The sequence below is a fragment of the Scyliorhinus canicula genome, chromosome 4 (assembly GCF_902713615.1).
Source record: "Scyliorhinus canicula chromosome 4, sScyCan1.1, whole genome shotgun sequence".
Taxonomy (NCBI): Eukaryota; Metazoa; Chordata; class Chondrichthyes; order Carcharhiniformes; family Scyliorhinidae; genus Scyliorhinus; species Scyliorhinus canicula.
In genome coordinates, this window is record NC_052149.1 from 222,009,094 (window position 1) to 222,027,156 (window position 18,063).

Below are 18,063 nucleotides of genomic sequence, written 5' to 3' on the forward strand. Positions count from 1 at the left end.
ATCGCAGAGCTGTGTTCTAGTCAATTAAAGCCAGACTTTGGTAAATCACTCGCCTAGCGTAAAATCGATGGTACATCAGCTGCTGTCCATTTTTGCTAATGTTTGTGAAAATACTAACTGCTGATCAAGTATTTTTCATACAAAGCAAGTATTCAATCAAGCTACAGTGATGATAGGCTAAGAGCTGGTCAGCAGAGCACCAGACATTGAGATTTTATAACTTTTGCAGGTTGCGGCATTGATCCGTTGCTTTCACACACACATTCACTCCACACCTTCAATGGCCAGCAGGTGAAGGCTGGCACGTACCGTGTTTCTGCAGTGATGTTGACCAGCATCTCGGCAGGAATGTTCCAGTAATAAATGTTTCCTTTGATGCAACCTCCGATAATGACAAACACAAGCACAAGGCCATTAATAGCTGTAAAGATTTTATTTACTGTTGTTGACTCTTTTGCACCGAACGACAGGAGACCTAAAAGGAGAGGGTGTGAAGAGCATTTCAGTTATCTGCTAATGAGGACACTTTGAGACATCAAATTATACAAACAGTTACAGCACTGAAACAGGGCATTTTGTCCAACCACTCTCTGACAGTGTTTATGCTCTACATGTGCTATCGCCCACTTTACCCCACCTCACCTTATCAACATCTCCTTCTATTCCTTTCTCCTTCGTGATCTCACTGAAGCATACAAAATTCTTCTAGCACTTGGCAGGTTAGATACACAAAGGATGTTCCCTCTTTCTGGAATGTCTAAAACCAGGGACGAATAGAAGGTGGATGATTTAGGACTGTATGAGGAAGCTCTTCGTCAATCAGAGGGTGGTGAATCTCAGGAATTCTCAACCCCAGATGGCTGTGGAGCTCCAGTCATTTGAGTATGTTCAAGGCAGAAATTGTTAGATTTCTAGATATTAAAGGTATCAAGGGATGTGGATATTGAGGTAGAAGATCAGCCATGATCTTGTTGAATAGCAGAGCAGGCTCGAGGGGCTGAACGACCTACCCATGTTCCTATTTCCTGTCATCATATTATGTTTCTATTTATCTAACTTTCCCTTAAATATACCTACGCTATTCGTCTCAACCACTCCGTGTGGCAGCAAGTTCCAAGTTTTCACCACATTCTGGGAAAGAATGGATATTCTTTATATCCATCCAATTATGGCTGATATTTATCATCCCCACTCATAAGAACTAGGTGCAGGAGTAGGCCATCTGGCCCCTCGAGCCTGCTCCGCCATTCAATGAGATCATGGCTGATCTTTTGTGGACTCAGCTACACTTTCCGGCCCAAACACCATAACCCTTAATCCCTTTATTCTTCAAAAAACTATCTATCTTTACCTTAAAAACATTTAATGAAGGAGCCTCAACTGCTTCACTGGGCAAGGAATTCCATAGATTCACAACCCTTTGGGTGAAGAAGTTCCTCCTAAACTCAGTCCTAAATCTACTTCCCCTTATTTTGAGGCTCTGTCCCCTAGTTCTGCTTTCACCTGCCAGTGGAAACAACCTGCCCGCATCTATCCTATCTATTCCCTTCATAATTTTAAATGTTTCTATAAGATCCCCCCTCATCCTTCTAAATTCCAACGAGTACAGTCCCAGTCTACTCAACCTCTCCTCATAATCCAACCCCTTCAGCTCTGGAATTAACCTAGTGAATCTCCTCTGCACACCCTCCAGTGCCAGCATGTCCTTTCTCAAGTAAGGAGACCAAAACTGAACACAATACTCCAGATGTGGCCTCACTAACACCTTATATAATTGCAGCATAACCTCCCTAGTCTTAAACTCCATCCCTCTAGCAATGAAGGACAAAATTCAATTTGCCTTCTTAATCACCTGTTGCACCTGTAAACCAACTTTCTGTGACTCATGCACTAGCACACCCAGGTCTCTCTGTACAGCGGCATGCTTTAATATTTTATTGTTTAAATAATAATCCCGTTTGCTGTTATTCCTACCAAAATGGATAACCTCACATTTGTCAACATTGTATTCCATCTGCCAGACCCTAGCCCATTCACTTAACCTATCCAAATCCCTCTGCAGACTTCCAGTATCCTCTGCACTTTTTGCTTTACCACTCATCTTAGTGTCATCTGCAAACTTGGACACATTGCCCTTGGTCCCCAACTCCAAATCATCAATGTAAATTGTGAACAATTGTGGGCCCAACATGGATCCCTGAGGGACACCACTGGCTACTGATTACCAACCAGAAAAACACCCATTAATCCCCACTCTTTGCTTTCTATTAATTAACCAATCCTCTATCCATGCTACTACTTTACCCTTAATGCCATGCATCTTTATCTTATGCAGCAGCCTTTTGTGTGGCACCTGGTCAAAAGCTTTCTGAAAATCCAGATATACCACATCCATCGGCTCCCCGTTATCTACTGCACTGGTAATGTCCTCAAAGTTCTCCTGTCTTCTTTCCACAACCCCGGATCCTCTTATTAATCAAGAACATATCTATCTCTGTCTTAAAGACACTCAGTGATTTGGCCTCCACAGCCTTCTATGGCAAAGTGTTCCTCAGATTCACTGCCCTCTGGCTGAAGAAATTCCTCCTCATCACTGTTTTAAAGGATCGCCCCTTTAGTCTGAGATGGTGTCCTCAGTTAGCATTGTCAATAAGAAAGAAAGGATTTGCATGTGTAGAGTGCTTTTCACAATCTCGGAACCTCCCAAAGCACTCCTCGACGAATGAAGCACTCTCTGAAGTATAATTGCTCTCACGGTGGCTAGCACTGTTGCCCCACAGCGCTAAGGATTCAAGTTCGCTTCCCGGCTTGGGTCACTGTCTGTGCAGAGTCTACACATTCTCCCCATGATTGTGTGGGTTTCCTGGTGGTGCTCCGTTTCCTCCCACATGTGTCAAAAGATATGGTTGTTAGGTGAATTGGACATTCTGAATTCTCCCTCAGTGTAACTGAATAGGCACCGGAGTGTGGCGACGAGGGGATTTTCACAGTAACTTCATTGCAGTGTCAATGTAAGCCTACTTGTGACACTAATAAAGATTATTATTACATTGAACATAGAACATACAGTGCAGAAGGAGGCCATTCGGCCCATCGAGTCTGCACCGACCCACTTAAGCCCTCACTTCCACCCTATCCCCATAACGCAATAACCCCTCCTAACCTTTTTGGCCACTAAGCGCAATTTATCATGGACAATCCACCTTACCTGCTCATCTTTGGACTGTGGGAGGAAACCGGAGCACCCGGAGAAAACCCACGCAGACACGGGGAGAACATGCAGACTCCGCACTGGCGGGAATCGAACCTGGGACCCTGGAGCTGTGAAGCAACTGTGCTAACCACTGTGCTACCGTGTTACCCTGATTGAGGTGGTTGAGGTAGAAATAATGCCAACATTGAAGATTATGTTGAATAGACGCATGAAGAAAAAGGATCGAAAAGACATGGGGACAGGCAAGATGGATAAATCGGACTACAATTAGTTGCTTGCATTAAGAAAAAATTCTGACACCAACTGGCAGGTCAAGCTGATCTGTTTCCATGTTAGAACTGGAACTGATCACAAAATTGCTCATTTATTAATGATATTATAAATTACTGTTACCTGCTAATAACACTATCAAACACACAGCAAAGAAATCTGGATATTTCGCCAATCCTGGGGCATCCATTTTGATATTGTTGCTGAGAAAGTTCTCAATGTGTTTGCCTAGCAGTTCATCAAAGGTGCCACTCCATGCTCTCGCTACACTAGATGTACCTGAAGTGGAAAATAAATGGTAAAGTGAGACCAGGGTAAAAGTACAACTTTCACTGACTTTCAAACAATACCATCTGTTTTGATATGTGTTGATCTGTGTGGACAAATGTGAGGTTATCCATTTTGGTAGGAATAACAGCAAACGGGATTATTATTTAAACGATAAAATATTAAAGCATGCCGCTGTGCAGAGAGACTTGGGTGTGCTAGTGCATGAGTCACAGAAAGTTGGTTTACAGGTGCAACAGGTGATTAAGGAGGCAAATGGAATTTTGTCCTTCATTGCTAAAGGGATGGAGTTTAAGACTAGGGAGGTTATGTTGCAATTGTATAAGGTGTTAGTGAGGCCATACCTGGAGTATTGTGTTCAGTTTTGGTCTCCTTACTTGAGAAAGGACGTACTGGCACTGGAGGGTGTGCAGAAGAGATTCACTAGGTTAATCCCAGAGTTGAAGGGGTTGGATTACGTGGAGAGGTTGAGTAGACTTGGACTGTACTCGTTGGAATTTAGAATGATGAGGGGGGATCTTATAGAAACATTTAAAATTATGAAGGGAATAGATAGGATAGATGCGGGCAGGTTGTTTCCACTGGCGGGTGAAAGCAGAACTAGGGGACATAGCCTCAAAATAAGGGGAAGTAGATTTAGGACTGAGTTTAGGAGGAACTTCTTCACCCAAAGGGTTGTGAATCTATGGAATTCTTTGCCCAGTGAAGCAGGTGAGGCTCCTTCATTAAATGTTTTTAAGGTAAAGATAGATAGTTTTTTGAAGAATAAAGGGATTAAGGGTTATGGTGTTCGGGCCGGAAAGTGGAGCTGAGTCCACAAAAGATCAGCCATGATCTCATTGAATGGCGGAGCAGGCTCGAGGGGCCAGATGGCCTACTCCTGCTCCTAGTTCTTATGTTCTTATATTCTTATATTGGCTTGCTCACCCATTCTACATCCTGCCTGTCGTTCACTCCCATTGAAGCCACATGGAATAAAAACAAGAAGGTATGTATAACAGACAGGTGAATCATCATATATTATTACCCAAAGGTAAACTTACCGCCGTTGCACTTCCCCACTAATATTAATTGGTCTCCGGCTTATTAACAACATTTTAGGCCTTTTGGCCTGTTGCTGCAATTTGAGATGATTTTTGTTTTAAAAAGTCACACAATAGGATCGCAATTTCTCCTTTACGGTATTTAATGTATTCTCACTTGGAATTTGTTTAAAATTCTCACTGAAAGTTGCCTGATCCTTGTTATATTTTAAATAACGACTTTTCTAATGTATATCTATTACTCTTGAATCCACCAGGATGATAAAATGACCAATAGTCTTCTTGTTGAAAGATGAACTATTTAATGAGTAATAAAATAATAAACTGTGAGTCCTTTTACTCAATACTAAACTAACAATAAAGAATTAAAGTCCAAAAGAGATAACTATATAACTATATACTATTAGAACAAACTAGTTCTAACTTCTTTCACTCTAGCTACTCTATGTCTTGCCTGTTCACTGTTCTGAATCACATCATCATCTGACTTAGAAAAAGCGGGAAATCAGTTCTTGTAGTATCTGACTGTGAGCCATCTAGTGTTGAAATGACTGTACTACATTTGCATACATTGATCATTAATATCTGAATATCACTACAATCCACAGCTATCGTCAACAGAGAAACACTTGAGGGTGAATGTTTCCCTCATACCATTAAACCTGTTACCTCATCCAAATGACCATTCATATCTAACCCTGGAATAGTGGGTCGAAAAGCTAAGATGTAATAATACCTGAGGAAAACCTCAGCTGCAGCATTAAAAGTAGCGTTTGTTCCACCAAACACGAGGGATGTTAGAAAAGGTACTAGGCAAACAAATGCGACTGAAGTCCTCTGGGCTTGATGATCTGTATCCTAGAGTCTTAAAAGAGTGGCGTCAGGGACGGTGGATGCATTGGTTGTAACCTTCCAAAACTCATCAGAAGCTGGGAACATCCCACCAGATTGGAAAACTACAAATGTAACACCCCTATTCAAAACGTAGGGTGCCAGAAAGCAAAGAACAAAGAACAAAGAAAATTACAGCACAGGAACAGGCCCTTCGGCCCTCCCAGCCTGCGCCGATCCAGATCCTTTATCTAAACCTGCCTCCTATTTTCCAAGGTCTACTTCCCTCTGTCCCCGCCCGTTCATATACCTGTCTAGATGCCTCTTAAATGATGCTATCATGCCCGCCTCTACAACCTCCGCTGGTAAAGCGTTCCAGGCACCCACCACCCTCTGCGTAAAAAACTTTCCACGCACATCTCCCTTAAACTTTCCCCCTCTCACCTTGAAATCGTGACCCCTTGTAATTGACACCCCCACTCTTGGGAAAAGCTTGTTGCTATCCACCCTGTCCATACCTCTCATAATTTTGTAGACCTCAATCAGGTCCCCCCTCAACCTCCGTCTTTCCAACAAAAACAATCCTAATCTACTCAACCTTTCTTCATAGCTAGCACCCTCCATACCAGGCAACATCCTGGTGAACCTCCTCTGCACCCTCTCCAAAGCATCCACATCCTTCTGGTAATGTGGCGACCAGAACTGCACGCAATATTCCAAATGTGGCCGAACCAAAGCCCTATACAACTGTAACATGACCTGCCAACTCTTGTACTCAATACCCCGTCCGATGAAGGCAAGCATGCTCTATGCCTTCTTGACCACTCTATCAACCTGCGTTGCCACCTTCAGGGTACAATGGACCTGAACTCCCAGATCTCTCTGTACATCAATTTTCCATTGACCATATAGTCCGCTCTTGAATTTAATCTTCCAAAATGCATCACCTCGCATTTGCCTGGATTGAACTCCATCTGCCATTTCTCTGCCCAACTCTCCAATCTATCTATATTTTGTTGTATTCTCTGACAGTCCTCCTCGCTATCTGCAACTCCACCAATCTTAGTATCATCTGCAAACTTGCTAATCAGACCACCTATACCTTCCTCCAGGTCATTTATGTACATCACAAACAGCAGGAAACTGTTGGGCTGTTAGACTAATATTTGTCAATGGAAAAATGCTGGATTATACATAGAAACGTAGAAAACAGGATCAGGAGGAGGCCAATCGGCCCTTTGAGTCTGCTTCATCATTCATTATGACCACGTGTTTCTCGGCAACGGAAGACAGCGCACCGTTTGCTGGCGGCGGGATTCTCTACTCCTGCTGTTGCCAATGGGAATTCCCATTCAAGCCACCCCATGCCATCGGGAAACCAACGGGCGGAGGTGCGCCGCCGGTGGGACCAGATAATCCCACCGCCAAAGAACAGCCAGAGAATTGCGGCCATAATGTTATGGCCTCAACTGCTTTCTGTGGGAGTGAATTCCATGGGCTCACCGCTCTCTGGATGCAGACATTTCTCCACATCCCGATGAAAAGTTAAAGAAGTAGCAGAACATTCAGAGTGAACATGATTTTGTGAAAGGGAAACTATGTTTGATAGATTTATTTGAGTTCTTTTAAGGATGTAACAAGCAGAACGGATAAAGAGGAACCAGTAGATTAGTGTCTATAGATCGGCAAAAAATACTTGAGAAGTGCTACATAAAAGGTAGGAGCGCAATGTGTTGGGGGTGACATATTAATGTGGATAAAGGATTGACTAATTAACAGGGAACAGAGAGTCAGGAGACATGCACTAGTTTCAAGCTGGCAAACTGTAACTAGTGGAGTGTCACAGGGATCATGTGCTGGGGCCTCAACTATTTGAAAAAGTGAAAATGAAAATCGCTTATTGTCACGAGTAGGCTTCAATGAAGTTACTGTGAAAAGCCCCTAGTCGCCACATTCCGGCGCCTGTTCGGGGAGGCTGGTACGGGAATCGAACCGGCCTGCTGGGTCTGCTTTCAAAGCCAGCGATTTAGCCCTGTGCTAAACAGCCCCTCAGTATTTTCACTCAGTATTAATGACTTGGATAAAGGGCCTGTGTGTACGGAACTAAATGTTCTACAATGCAAAGATAGGTAGGAAAGCAAGTTGTAAGGGAATACAAAGGTGCCAGATGTTCCTTAGTGAGGCCGAAAGCAGGGTGGGAGGAGCTACCCCACTTCAGTGGGTGGAAAGACCTGGGGTCCCGTTTTGCCACCCACTCCCACGGGCTTTCAGCCCTATCAGAAGGCCAGCAGCTCGGTAGCGCCATTGGTAGTGGTGGCCATTTCTGGGACTGCACATGGTGAATGAGTGGGCACCAATGAGCGTGTGCCCTTGAAGGCAAGTAAGTGAGGGTACCAGAGCCAGACAGGGAGCCCTGAAGAGAGGGGTGAGGGCTTGCTGAAGGAAGGCAATGCCATTGCCACAGGGGTGACCATTGCTACTGTGAGGCAATTCATACGATCAAAAAAGGAGGGGTCCCAAACAAAACCTGCTTGAAGGCTGCCAGGTTTTGTCTGGTGATCTCCCACCCAGCAGCAGATTCGCTCAATGTGGTAACATTATCCCAGAACTATGAACCTGTCCTTACTTGACCACTTAAGTGGCTCAATTGGACTCCCGACAAGAGGCCCATCTGCCACCTTTCCCACCACTGGCAAAATGACACAGCAGTGGGAGGGAATCAGACACTTCTCCTTCAATGCCTTCCTGAAACCTTTTTGCCAATGTTTCAGTACAGAGAGATCGGGATGTCGATGGACATGAATCGCAAAAGGTTAGCATGCAAGTATTGCAAGCAATTGGGAGGGGAAATCAAATGTTGACCTTTATTGCAAAGGGATGGAGTCAGGATTGATGCTGAGAGAATGTTTCCCGTCATGAGGGAACCTAAAGATAGTTTCAATTGAGGGGTCGCCTATTTGAGACACAGGTAAAAAGGAATTTCTTCTCTCAGAGGGTCATTAATCTCAGGAATGTTCTTTTCCCAAAGAGCCATGGAGTCATTGAATATCTTCAAGACTGCGACAGACAGATTTCTGAAATATAGGGGAGTCAAAGTTCATGGGGAAGGTGGAGTAGAGGCCAAGATTAAATCAGCCATTCTCTCTGTAGCCACCTGGGGTGGCCACTGCCCAACACAAAATGTAAGATTGCAAGGAATGCAGGGAAAATGGACATGTTGTAAAGCAAGCAGCTTGCAAAGTGCTTGTGTATTCTGACTACTGCAGAAACCAGTTTTGACTGCTGCAGAAACCAGACAGCACTGTGAAAGGAAACCAGTTAACATACTAATGAGGCGATACCGGGCGATCCCCAGATACAATGGAAACAAGTTAAACACAGATCGATACATTGAATGGAAGGCCAGACCTTTCGGCGCCAGAGAAGCCCAAAACAATAAGTGCCAAGAACCGCCCCAGTGACTGAGGAACTGCCCCATGATTGGGGGGTTCAAACAAATCGATTGAGAAGAGACCCAATCGATTCCAAGCAGGTAAGGGAGTCCACCCAAAGGGGCGCGGATCCCCTGGGACCTATAAAAGATACGTCCCACACATGGTTCAGTCTTCTGATCCAGCCCTCCAGCCCTTCTCTCTCTTTGACCAACACTCCTCCGTGGACCAGCTTTTGCCAAGAAGATCTTGAACGAGAGAGAGGAGAGGGTTCGAACAGCAGCCGCCAACAAGTAAGTGCCTCACAACGATCGCTACCAGGGATAGGCACTCCTGACCCCTTTTAATTGATACCAACCTGAAGTCTGCAGACCAGAGCAGAGCAAGAGGCCTTGTTCCCTGACCCAGCAGTTCCTTCGAGATAAGTATTAGTTTATTTAGCGGTAGGAATAAGTTTAATCCTTTTAGCATGTGCATGGGTAGTTATTATAATTGTATTATAATAAACTCAGTTGTTTGGACTTACTAATTGGTGTACAGTTTTATTGCTTTGAACTTCACCTTGAAGCTTGTGGCGGTGTCTTAACGTCACCTGCCGACTCCAGAGCTTAGAAAAGAAACAGAGCCAAATTGAGTGTAAAGCACACTCACCCAGAACGACCAACATCTCATTGAATAGTGGAATAACCTAGAGGGGCTGAATGGCCTACCCCTGTTCCTATCTATTATGTTATTTTGTACTCATGTTGAGGCAATAGAGACTGAAAATGCAGCTCTACTATGATGCTGAAAAATATGACGCAACATGACAGGATGAATAAAAGTAGTGGTTATTGGAGTCTAGAACAACGGGACACTGATATCAGATTAAAAGTAAGAGATTTAGGACAGAGGGCTGGAGAGACTTCTTTACATAAAGGTTGTGATGCTAGGGAATCCATTGACAGATTAGTGATTGTAAGAGAGGCAGGAATTCTATCTGGAGGCGGTGATCTTGCCTCCCTCCATCGCCTCCCCTTCCCCCATGCCCCCAAGCTGAAATGTTTAGGACGAGACCTTCCCTGTTTGACCAGGTCACCCAGTAGCTATTGTATGGCTGCCAGATCATTCATTGACTCAAGGCAGGACTCCTCACACATATGATTGGCCAGCAGCTCTCTAGTGCCAAAGGAGAGAAAAGCTTCCACTGGCTGGAATCATACATGACGCAATGAAGGTGATTGTGGTGGTTGGAAGTAAATCATCTCAGTTTCAGGACATAATTGCAGGAGTTCCTTAGGTAGTGTCCTAGGCCCAACCATTTTCAGCTGCCTAATCGATGACCTTCCTTCCCACATAAGTTCAGAAGTGGGGATGTTCGCTTACGGTTACACAATGTCCAGCACCATTCGTGACTCCTCAGATACTTGAGCAGTTATGTCCAAATGCAGCAAGACCTGAACAACATCCAGATTTGGGCTAACAAATGGCAAGTAACATGTGTACATACAAGTGCTAGGCAATGACCATCACCAACACGCGAAAATCTAACCATCTCCCTTGCCGTTTGATGGCATTACCATTGCTGAATCGTCTACTATTGGCATCCTGGGGGGTTACCATTGACTATAAATTGAACTGGACTAACTTTATAAATACTGCGGCTACAAGAGCAGATGAGAAAGCAATTAACTCACTTCCTGATTCCCCAAATCCTGTCCACCATCTGCAAGGCACAAGCCAGTATTGTAATGGGATACACTTTACCTGCCTGGATGAGTGCAGCTCCAACAACACTCAAGAAGCTCGACACCAACCAGCCCGTTTGATTGATATCCTTTCCACAAACATTCACTCCCTCTACCATCGAGCAGTGGCAGCCGTGTGTATCCTCGACAACATGCACTGCAAAGACTCATCAAGGCTCCTTCGGTAGCATCTTCCACACCCACGACCACTATCATTGAGAAGGACAAGGGCAGTAGACACACGAGAACACTGCCACCTGCAAGTTCCTCTCCAAGCCATTCACCATCCTGACTTGGAAACATCCCCGTTTCTTCACTGTGTCAAAATCCTAGAACTTCATCACTAACAGCACAGTGGGTGTACCTACACCTCAGGGGCTGCAAATGGTTCAAGACTGCAGCTCACCACCACCTTCTCAAGGGCAAATAGGGATGGTCAGTAAATGCCGGCCTAGCCAGCATTGCCCACATACTGTCAAAATGAATTTTAAAGAGTAGCGCCGGGAGCTGTGGTCACTGCTGTGACTGAAGGAAAAAACCATGCACAGGAGTGCAAAGTAAGTCCAGGATTTCGCAAGGGCCAGGTTGTCAGGCCACAGAAAGAGAGGTGGGCATGGGACCAGGTTCATCAAGGCAGTGGGGAAAGGGAGAGCAGCAATGAAAAAGGGAAAATATCTTGTGGCGGGCCTCTGTGGAGCAGAATCTCCAAACAGGATTGATCCGTCATCCCTTCCCAGCCCGTAGAAATGTCACCAGCCGTCATATGGTGCCACCTCCTCGATGTGGGTGAATTCCCTTGTGTGGTGGCGGAGGCCCTTAAGTTGCAATTAACACCTCCTCCCCCAACCTCCCGATGATAAAATCCCAGCAGAGGTGACGAGCACATGAAGCAGCCTGTGCTCTATAATTTTACCAGTCGCTGCATGCCTGTCCTGCCCTGGGGTGGATTGGGGAGTGTGGGCGCAGGGGAGGATGGGAAGTGAATATTTCAGACAGAGATTGTGTCAACATTGTAGTGATCTTTACATGGGTATGCACAGAAGGGGCTGATAGGTAATGGAAAGACCACCAGGGGGCAGCACTGGCGTGTATAAAAGCAGGACGCAGGCAGCCCTCTGCTTCTTTGGCTGATTTGACTGTGAGGAGAACAGGGGCATAAATTTAGCTCGGGGTTGCTAGTATGGTCAGGCCTAGTTGTAGAGCAAAGAAACGTTGTAACCTTTCCACTAGTACAGTTCTTAAAGTACGAGCTCACGCAGTTATTTAAGTTGTGTTGCTCAATAAACCTTCTGTATAATTTTGAGACGACTTCAAGCCTTCTTCCAAAGCCTCTACTGTAACTGAGTTGAGTAGCACAGATTATCTGCTCGACAGGTAACAAAACAAACATCTAACATAGGCGAAATAGGTTGCTGAAGTGAAATAAGTGAACATGTATATCCTCAAGTGGAGGATATATATCAACACAGACTTGCTGGACTGATCGGTCTGCCTTTATGCTATAACTTCACTACAATTCTACAATTTTAGCACTGACTATTTACCAGTGCCGAGCCCAGTCCGGTCCTTCCCTAATGTTAACCATTCCACACTGCAAGGGATTCTGGATAGAAATTAAAAGCAGGTACCCTGGTTAATTTTCTGCTCCAATGATCCAGATATGCTTTAGCCTTACTGCCACCCGAATTGAGATCAACTAACTGATTCTGAGGCCCTTCAAGTCATCATGGCTCAATTACTGACTGGATAAACTTACTGATTTATCAGAGAAAGCCCCCAAAGTGATATTGTGATGGAAATGCGATCGACACATTGAAATGCAATTTGCAAAACTGTAACTATTATTACCATAAAATGCATAGTGAGAGCTATAAATGGGAATAAATGAGAATTACAGGGGAAGTAGGGCTGGCTTAGCACAATGGGCTAAACAGCTGGCTTATAATGCAGAACAAGGCCAGCAGCACGGGGTCAATTCCCGCACCGGCCTCCCCCGAACAGGCGTCGGAATGTGGCAACGAGGGGCTTTTCACAGTAACTTCATTGAAGCCTACTTGTGACAATAAGTGATTACTATTATTTTTATAACCAGAAATCTAATGACTACAGTAATTACTGACAAATTGTCTTGGAACCCATTGAGGTCAATGTCATCTGTCATATTGTCAGCCAATGCCGGGTGTGATTCTACTGTAGACACTAGTCCTGTTAGTTAGAGAACAAGGGGCATCCTCCAAAGGATGACATTGAATCTGTTAACTTGTCCTTACTTTAAATATGCACAACTCCATCCACAAAACTTCAACGAATTAATGAAATATCTCCACTAAGTGCCGAAAAGAACATTTATCAATCCAGGCTGTCAATCAAGATAATGGTTTACTGGGTTGACACTCCAACGATCTACTTCTGCAACTACCGACACAAAAGGGCAGCACGGTAGCATTGTGGATAGCACAACTGCTTCACAGCTCCAGGGTCCCAGGTTCGATTCCGGCTTGGGTCACTGTCTGTGAGGAATCTGCACATCCTCCCCGTGTGTGCGTGGGTTTCCTCCGGGTGCTCCGGTTTCCTCCCACAGTCCAAAGATGTGCAGGTTAGGTGGATTGGCCATGATAAATTGCCCTTAGTGTCCAAAATTGCCCTTAGTGTTCGGTAGGATTACTGGGTTATGGGGATAGGATGGAAGTGTTGACCTTGGGTAGGGTGCTCTTTCCAAGAGCCGGTGCAGACTCGATGGGCCGAATGGCCTCCTTCTGCACTGTAAATTCTATGACAAAATTCCATTCATGCCATTAATAATTAAGGTACCATTTTGCTACAGTGATAAGAACAAGAGAATACTCGGCGGATACTTGCCAATGACATATGAGAGAACTAAATTCCAACCAGTAATGAAAGCCAAAAATTCTCCAATGGTCACGTAGCTGTAGAGATACGCGGATCCAGTCTTTGGTACTCTTGCCCCAAACTCTGCATAACACAGTCCTGCCAACACGGATGCAAGTGCAGCAATTAGGAAAGAGATGACGATGCTGGGCCCAGACTCTGTTTTGGCAACTTCTCCAGCCAGCACATATACACCAGCCCCCAGGGTGCTGCCAACACCCAGGGCAATGAGATCAATGGTTGATAAGCAGCGACAGAGATTGGTCTCTTGGATGCTATCCGCTGTCACTGTTTTCCTCCGAATAAGGCATTGAGCAAACGATTGGACTGGACCACAGGAAATCATCCTGGGGGAAAAAACAACACAGAAAGGAAGAATCATGAAGCAAGCATAAACTAAGGCTGCGATATCTGCATCTGCTGACAAAGTCAGCTGTGTGTTACTTTCTGACAACTTAATCAGATTTAACTGTAAAGATGTTAAAATAGAAGGAAACAAATGCATTCTTGCTGATGAGTCATTTAATCACAGTTCTCCTGGCCAATTATGAGATACCAGAACTTTGTTTCACTGCTCCACAATGCTTTAATTGTTACAAAATTTCTGTCTTACTCTTTTTGACTTTGCAATTGTGATGTTGTGTGACAGAGGATAAATGCTTGGCATATTAATCTCAAATATCTCTTGCTACTATTTTAACTCATATATTTCAAAGAAGTTAACACCTCTGTTAAAATAGGAAAAGGGATTTAAAGCATATTGAATGCTTGTATGTTAGCACAAAATAGTATCACGTTTCAGGGCCATTGACATTTTTTTGAGGAACACAAAATCACATTGAAACTTTAAAGCAGTTGGTGAAAAATAGACTTGAACGTAAAGGAATGTTCCTTCTATATTCTCATGCCTGCTTTATTATTTAAAAATAGTTGACAAAGCTAGTCAAGATGTCATTTTAGATTAGTATTTTACTAATTGTAGTACTTTAACATTGACGTTTGTAAGTTTGTAGTAAGTTTCTGATACACTCAAATGCTCAATAATATGCCAAAATTAAGCCCATTGTAGTAAGTTTCTGATACACTCAAATGCTCAATAATATGCCAAAATTAAGCCTATTATGGGCGGCACGGTGGGCGCAGTGGTAGCATTGCTGCCTCAAGGCGCTGAGAATCCAGGTTCGATTCCAGCCCTGCCACTTTCCATGTGGAGTTTGCACCTTCTCCCTGTGTCTGCACGGGTCACACCCCCACAACCTAAAAGATGTGCAGGGTAGATGGATTGGCCACGTTAAATTGCCGCTTAATTGGAAAGAAAATTAGATACTCTAAAAAAAATGTTTTTTTTTAAATTAAGACTATTATATGTAGATGTTATTTTTTTTTATTAGTTCATGGGATGTGGCTGTGGTTGGCTGGGAAACGGCCCATTCCTAATTGCCCTTAAACTTGGCCATTTCAGGTGGCATTTATGAGTCAACGACATTGCTGTGGTGTCTGGAGCCACATGTAGATCAGGTGAAGGTGGCAGATCCTTCCCTCAAGGGTATGAGTGAACCAGATGGGTTTTTACAACAATCATTTGATGCTCATCTTCAGAATTTATATTCCAGATTTTTATTGAATTCAAATTTTGCCATCTGCCATGTGGGATTCGAACCCACATCTCCAGAGCATTACTCAGGGTCATTGGATTACGAGCCCAGTACTTCACCAGATCCCTGGGTTATTCAGTGAATGTGTATTTTATGACCTTATGATGTCCCAAAATGTTTCACAGCCAATGTATTGCTCTGATGTGACAGCCAAATTACACACTGCAATGTCTCATAAACTCCAAGAAAGAATAATAGGGAGCGGTTTTAGTAATGTTGGTTAAGATTTGGATGTTGTTCAGGATACCAGGAGAACTCCCTTGCTCTGATTATAAATGTGTCATCAGATCTTTTATATCCAGCCAAGAGGGCAAATTAGGCCTCGGTTTAGAATCTTATCTGAAAGACTGGACAACTTGCAGCACGGTAGCATGGTGGTTAGCATAATTGCTTCACAGCTCCAGGGTCCCAGGTTCAATTCCGGCTTGGGTCACTGTCTGTGCGGAGTCTGCACATCCTCCCTGTGTGTGTGTGGGTTTCCTCCGGGTGCTCCGGTTTCTTCCCACAGTCCAAAGATGTGCAGGTTAGGTGCATTGGCCATGATAAATTGCCCTTAGTGTCCAAAATTGCCCTTAGTGTTAGGTGGGGTTACTGGGTTATGGGGATAGGGTGTTGACCTTGGGTAGGGTGCTCTTTCCAAGAGCCGGTGCAGACTCGATGGGCCGAATGGCCTCCTTCTGCACTGTAAATTCTATGTAAAAATCGATAATGTCACAGTCCCTTGGTATGTTCTCTGAACCGTCAACCTCATGTGCTCAAATCTCTGCAGTCTCTTGAAGCCACAACCTTCAGATTTGGGGGCAATGGTGCTATCACTGAGCACAATTGCAATGTTGAACTGTCACACGCAAATGCACTCCTATTAATCTACCAAGGTTATTTATCTTGGTTACTGTGTAAATATTCAACCTGAAAATGGGTGATGATGTAAAGTGGAGCTGAATTTTATGGCCGTGGATTTTATGGCTATTTCTCACCCACCCATTACAAAAGTCAGTTTAAAACTGACCAGCTTTAAAAAAGGCCACCCCCACACGGAAAACACTTCGCCGACAGCCTTAGTGAGCATAGCGTGGTGCCCACAGGGGGAGGAAGTCCCAGCGATGAGAACTGCCAGCCAATCTGATTGGCTGTCCCAACAGCTCCAGAACTTCGGAGTCGGACTGCAATCAGGCCTCTGGATAAAGAGTAATGGGTCCTGGACTAAAGGGAATCCTATGGATGGGGGCCAAGGAATGGGAGGAACGAATTTTGGAGGCCAGGCTGGAAGGCACATAGTGGAGCGGGTTATCATCCTGGGTGAAAGGGCAGGTTATCATCTTGTTTCTGCACTGAGGAACTCTGCTCGCCGGAACTCTTCTTGATCCCCAAAGCGACCCCTGAACCCCACTCACCTATAAGATGATCCTCACCCACTCCTCCCCCCCCCCCACCCCCGTATCCCTCTACACCCACACAGGGTACGCCCAGGCCCAATCCCTGTTATGCAAAAAATGCCAGCTTGGCACCTTGGCAGCGCCAGCCTGGCAGCCTTGCAATGCTGCTGCCAGGGTCACATGGACCATGCCAGGAGAAAACCCAGGTGACCCTGCCACAGTGCCCAGCTGGCAGTGCCAGTTTGCATGGGCATTGCCAAGGTGCCAGGTTGCCATTTTTTGCACGCGTGTTCAGGCTGGGGATGTCAGGGGTCACTTCAGGGGCCTCAGAGATTGGGACGTCACTGATTTCCTCTTTGAGGCCCTTATACAACACAAATCGCGTTGAATAGCCAGTGTGTTTCTCAGCACTGCGAGCGTCGGGAAACACGTGGCTAAATGTGCTCGCGAGGGGACTTTGTTCCCAATTAGTTGAATCAAGCCCTTTATAATAAGAATATATTAAAATAAACTTTCAATCAGTCGGCAATCATAGCCAAAGGTGATGGCAAGAATATTCATTTTCACAGACTGTATTGCTCAGAAATAAGCTCCATTACTTAAAATGATACCTCCTTCAAGAAGTGTCTAATTTGTGTACAAGTAAACCAAATAATTTGAGTAAATGTGCATGAATATTATTATAATATGTATTATGATTATTGGGGAAAAAAGAGACTATCAAAGCTTATCCTTGTACTGTATTCTGGGTGAGCCTTCAACTGATTGTCTGATCTTGAGAGACAGAAGGACAACTGCCCCATGGAGAAATGTTGGAAATGTCGGGACTGTGAGAAGTTATTTAGGTATCCATCTGCAGTGGAAACTCATCGGCGTGTTCACACCGGGTTGAGGCCGTTCAGCTGCTCAGTGAGTAGAAAGGGGTTCAGTGTTTCAGCAGCCTGTGGAGACACCAGTGAGTACATACTGAAGAGCGGCCATTCACCTGCACTGAATGTGGGAAGGGATTCACTCAGTTACCCAACCTGCGGACACACCAGCGAGTTCATAATGGGGACAGACCATTCACCTGCTCTGACGGTGGGAAGGGATTCAATACTTTATCCCAACTGCAGATCGCCTCAAGATGGTGCCGGAGCATGGCAACTCTCTGTGAGCTCTCTCCCACAGATCCTCTTCCTCACATCTCTTATAACCATACTAACCTTTTAAAATGTAATTATAACGCTAACGCTCAGAGGGATTCTCTGTCCTGCCAGCTGTGTGCTCTGGCATGGCGCACCCCTACCGTCAGCAGGATTCTCCTTTCCCGCAGCTGGCCAAAGGGGTTTGCCATTGT

General features: G+C 44.7%; 1 protein-coding gene across 2 annotated transcripts in view; it reads right to left on the reverse strand.

Annotated features, from left to right (window-relative positions):
• Positions 1-18,063, reverse strand: part of LOC119965396 (cationic amino acid transporter 2-like) — a 51,336-nt gene that overhangs the window by 27,374 nt on the left and 5,899 nt on the right. The window contains exons 2-4 of one of the 2 annotated variants that reach the window (XM_038796117.1): positions 13,664-14,040; positions 3,608-3,763; positions 310-475 (exon numbers count right to left, since the gene is read on the reverse strand). In XM_038796117.1, the coding sequence (XP_038652045.1) occupies positions 310-475; positions 3,608-3,763; positions 13,664-14,039 (698 nt within the window). In that variant the 5' untranslated portion in view covers position 14,040. The remainder of the gene's footprint in view (positions 1-309; positions 476-3,607; positions 3,764-13,663; positions 14,041-18,063) is intronic. The other variant, XM_038796118.1, reaches the window with a different exon arrangement.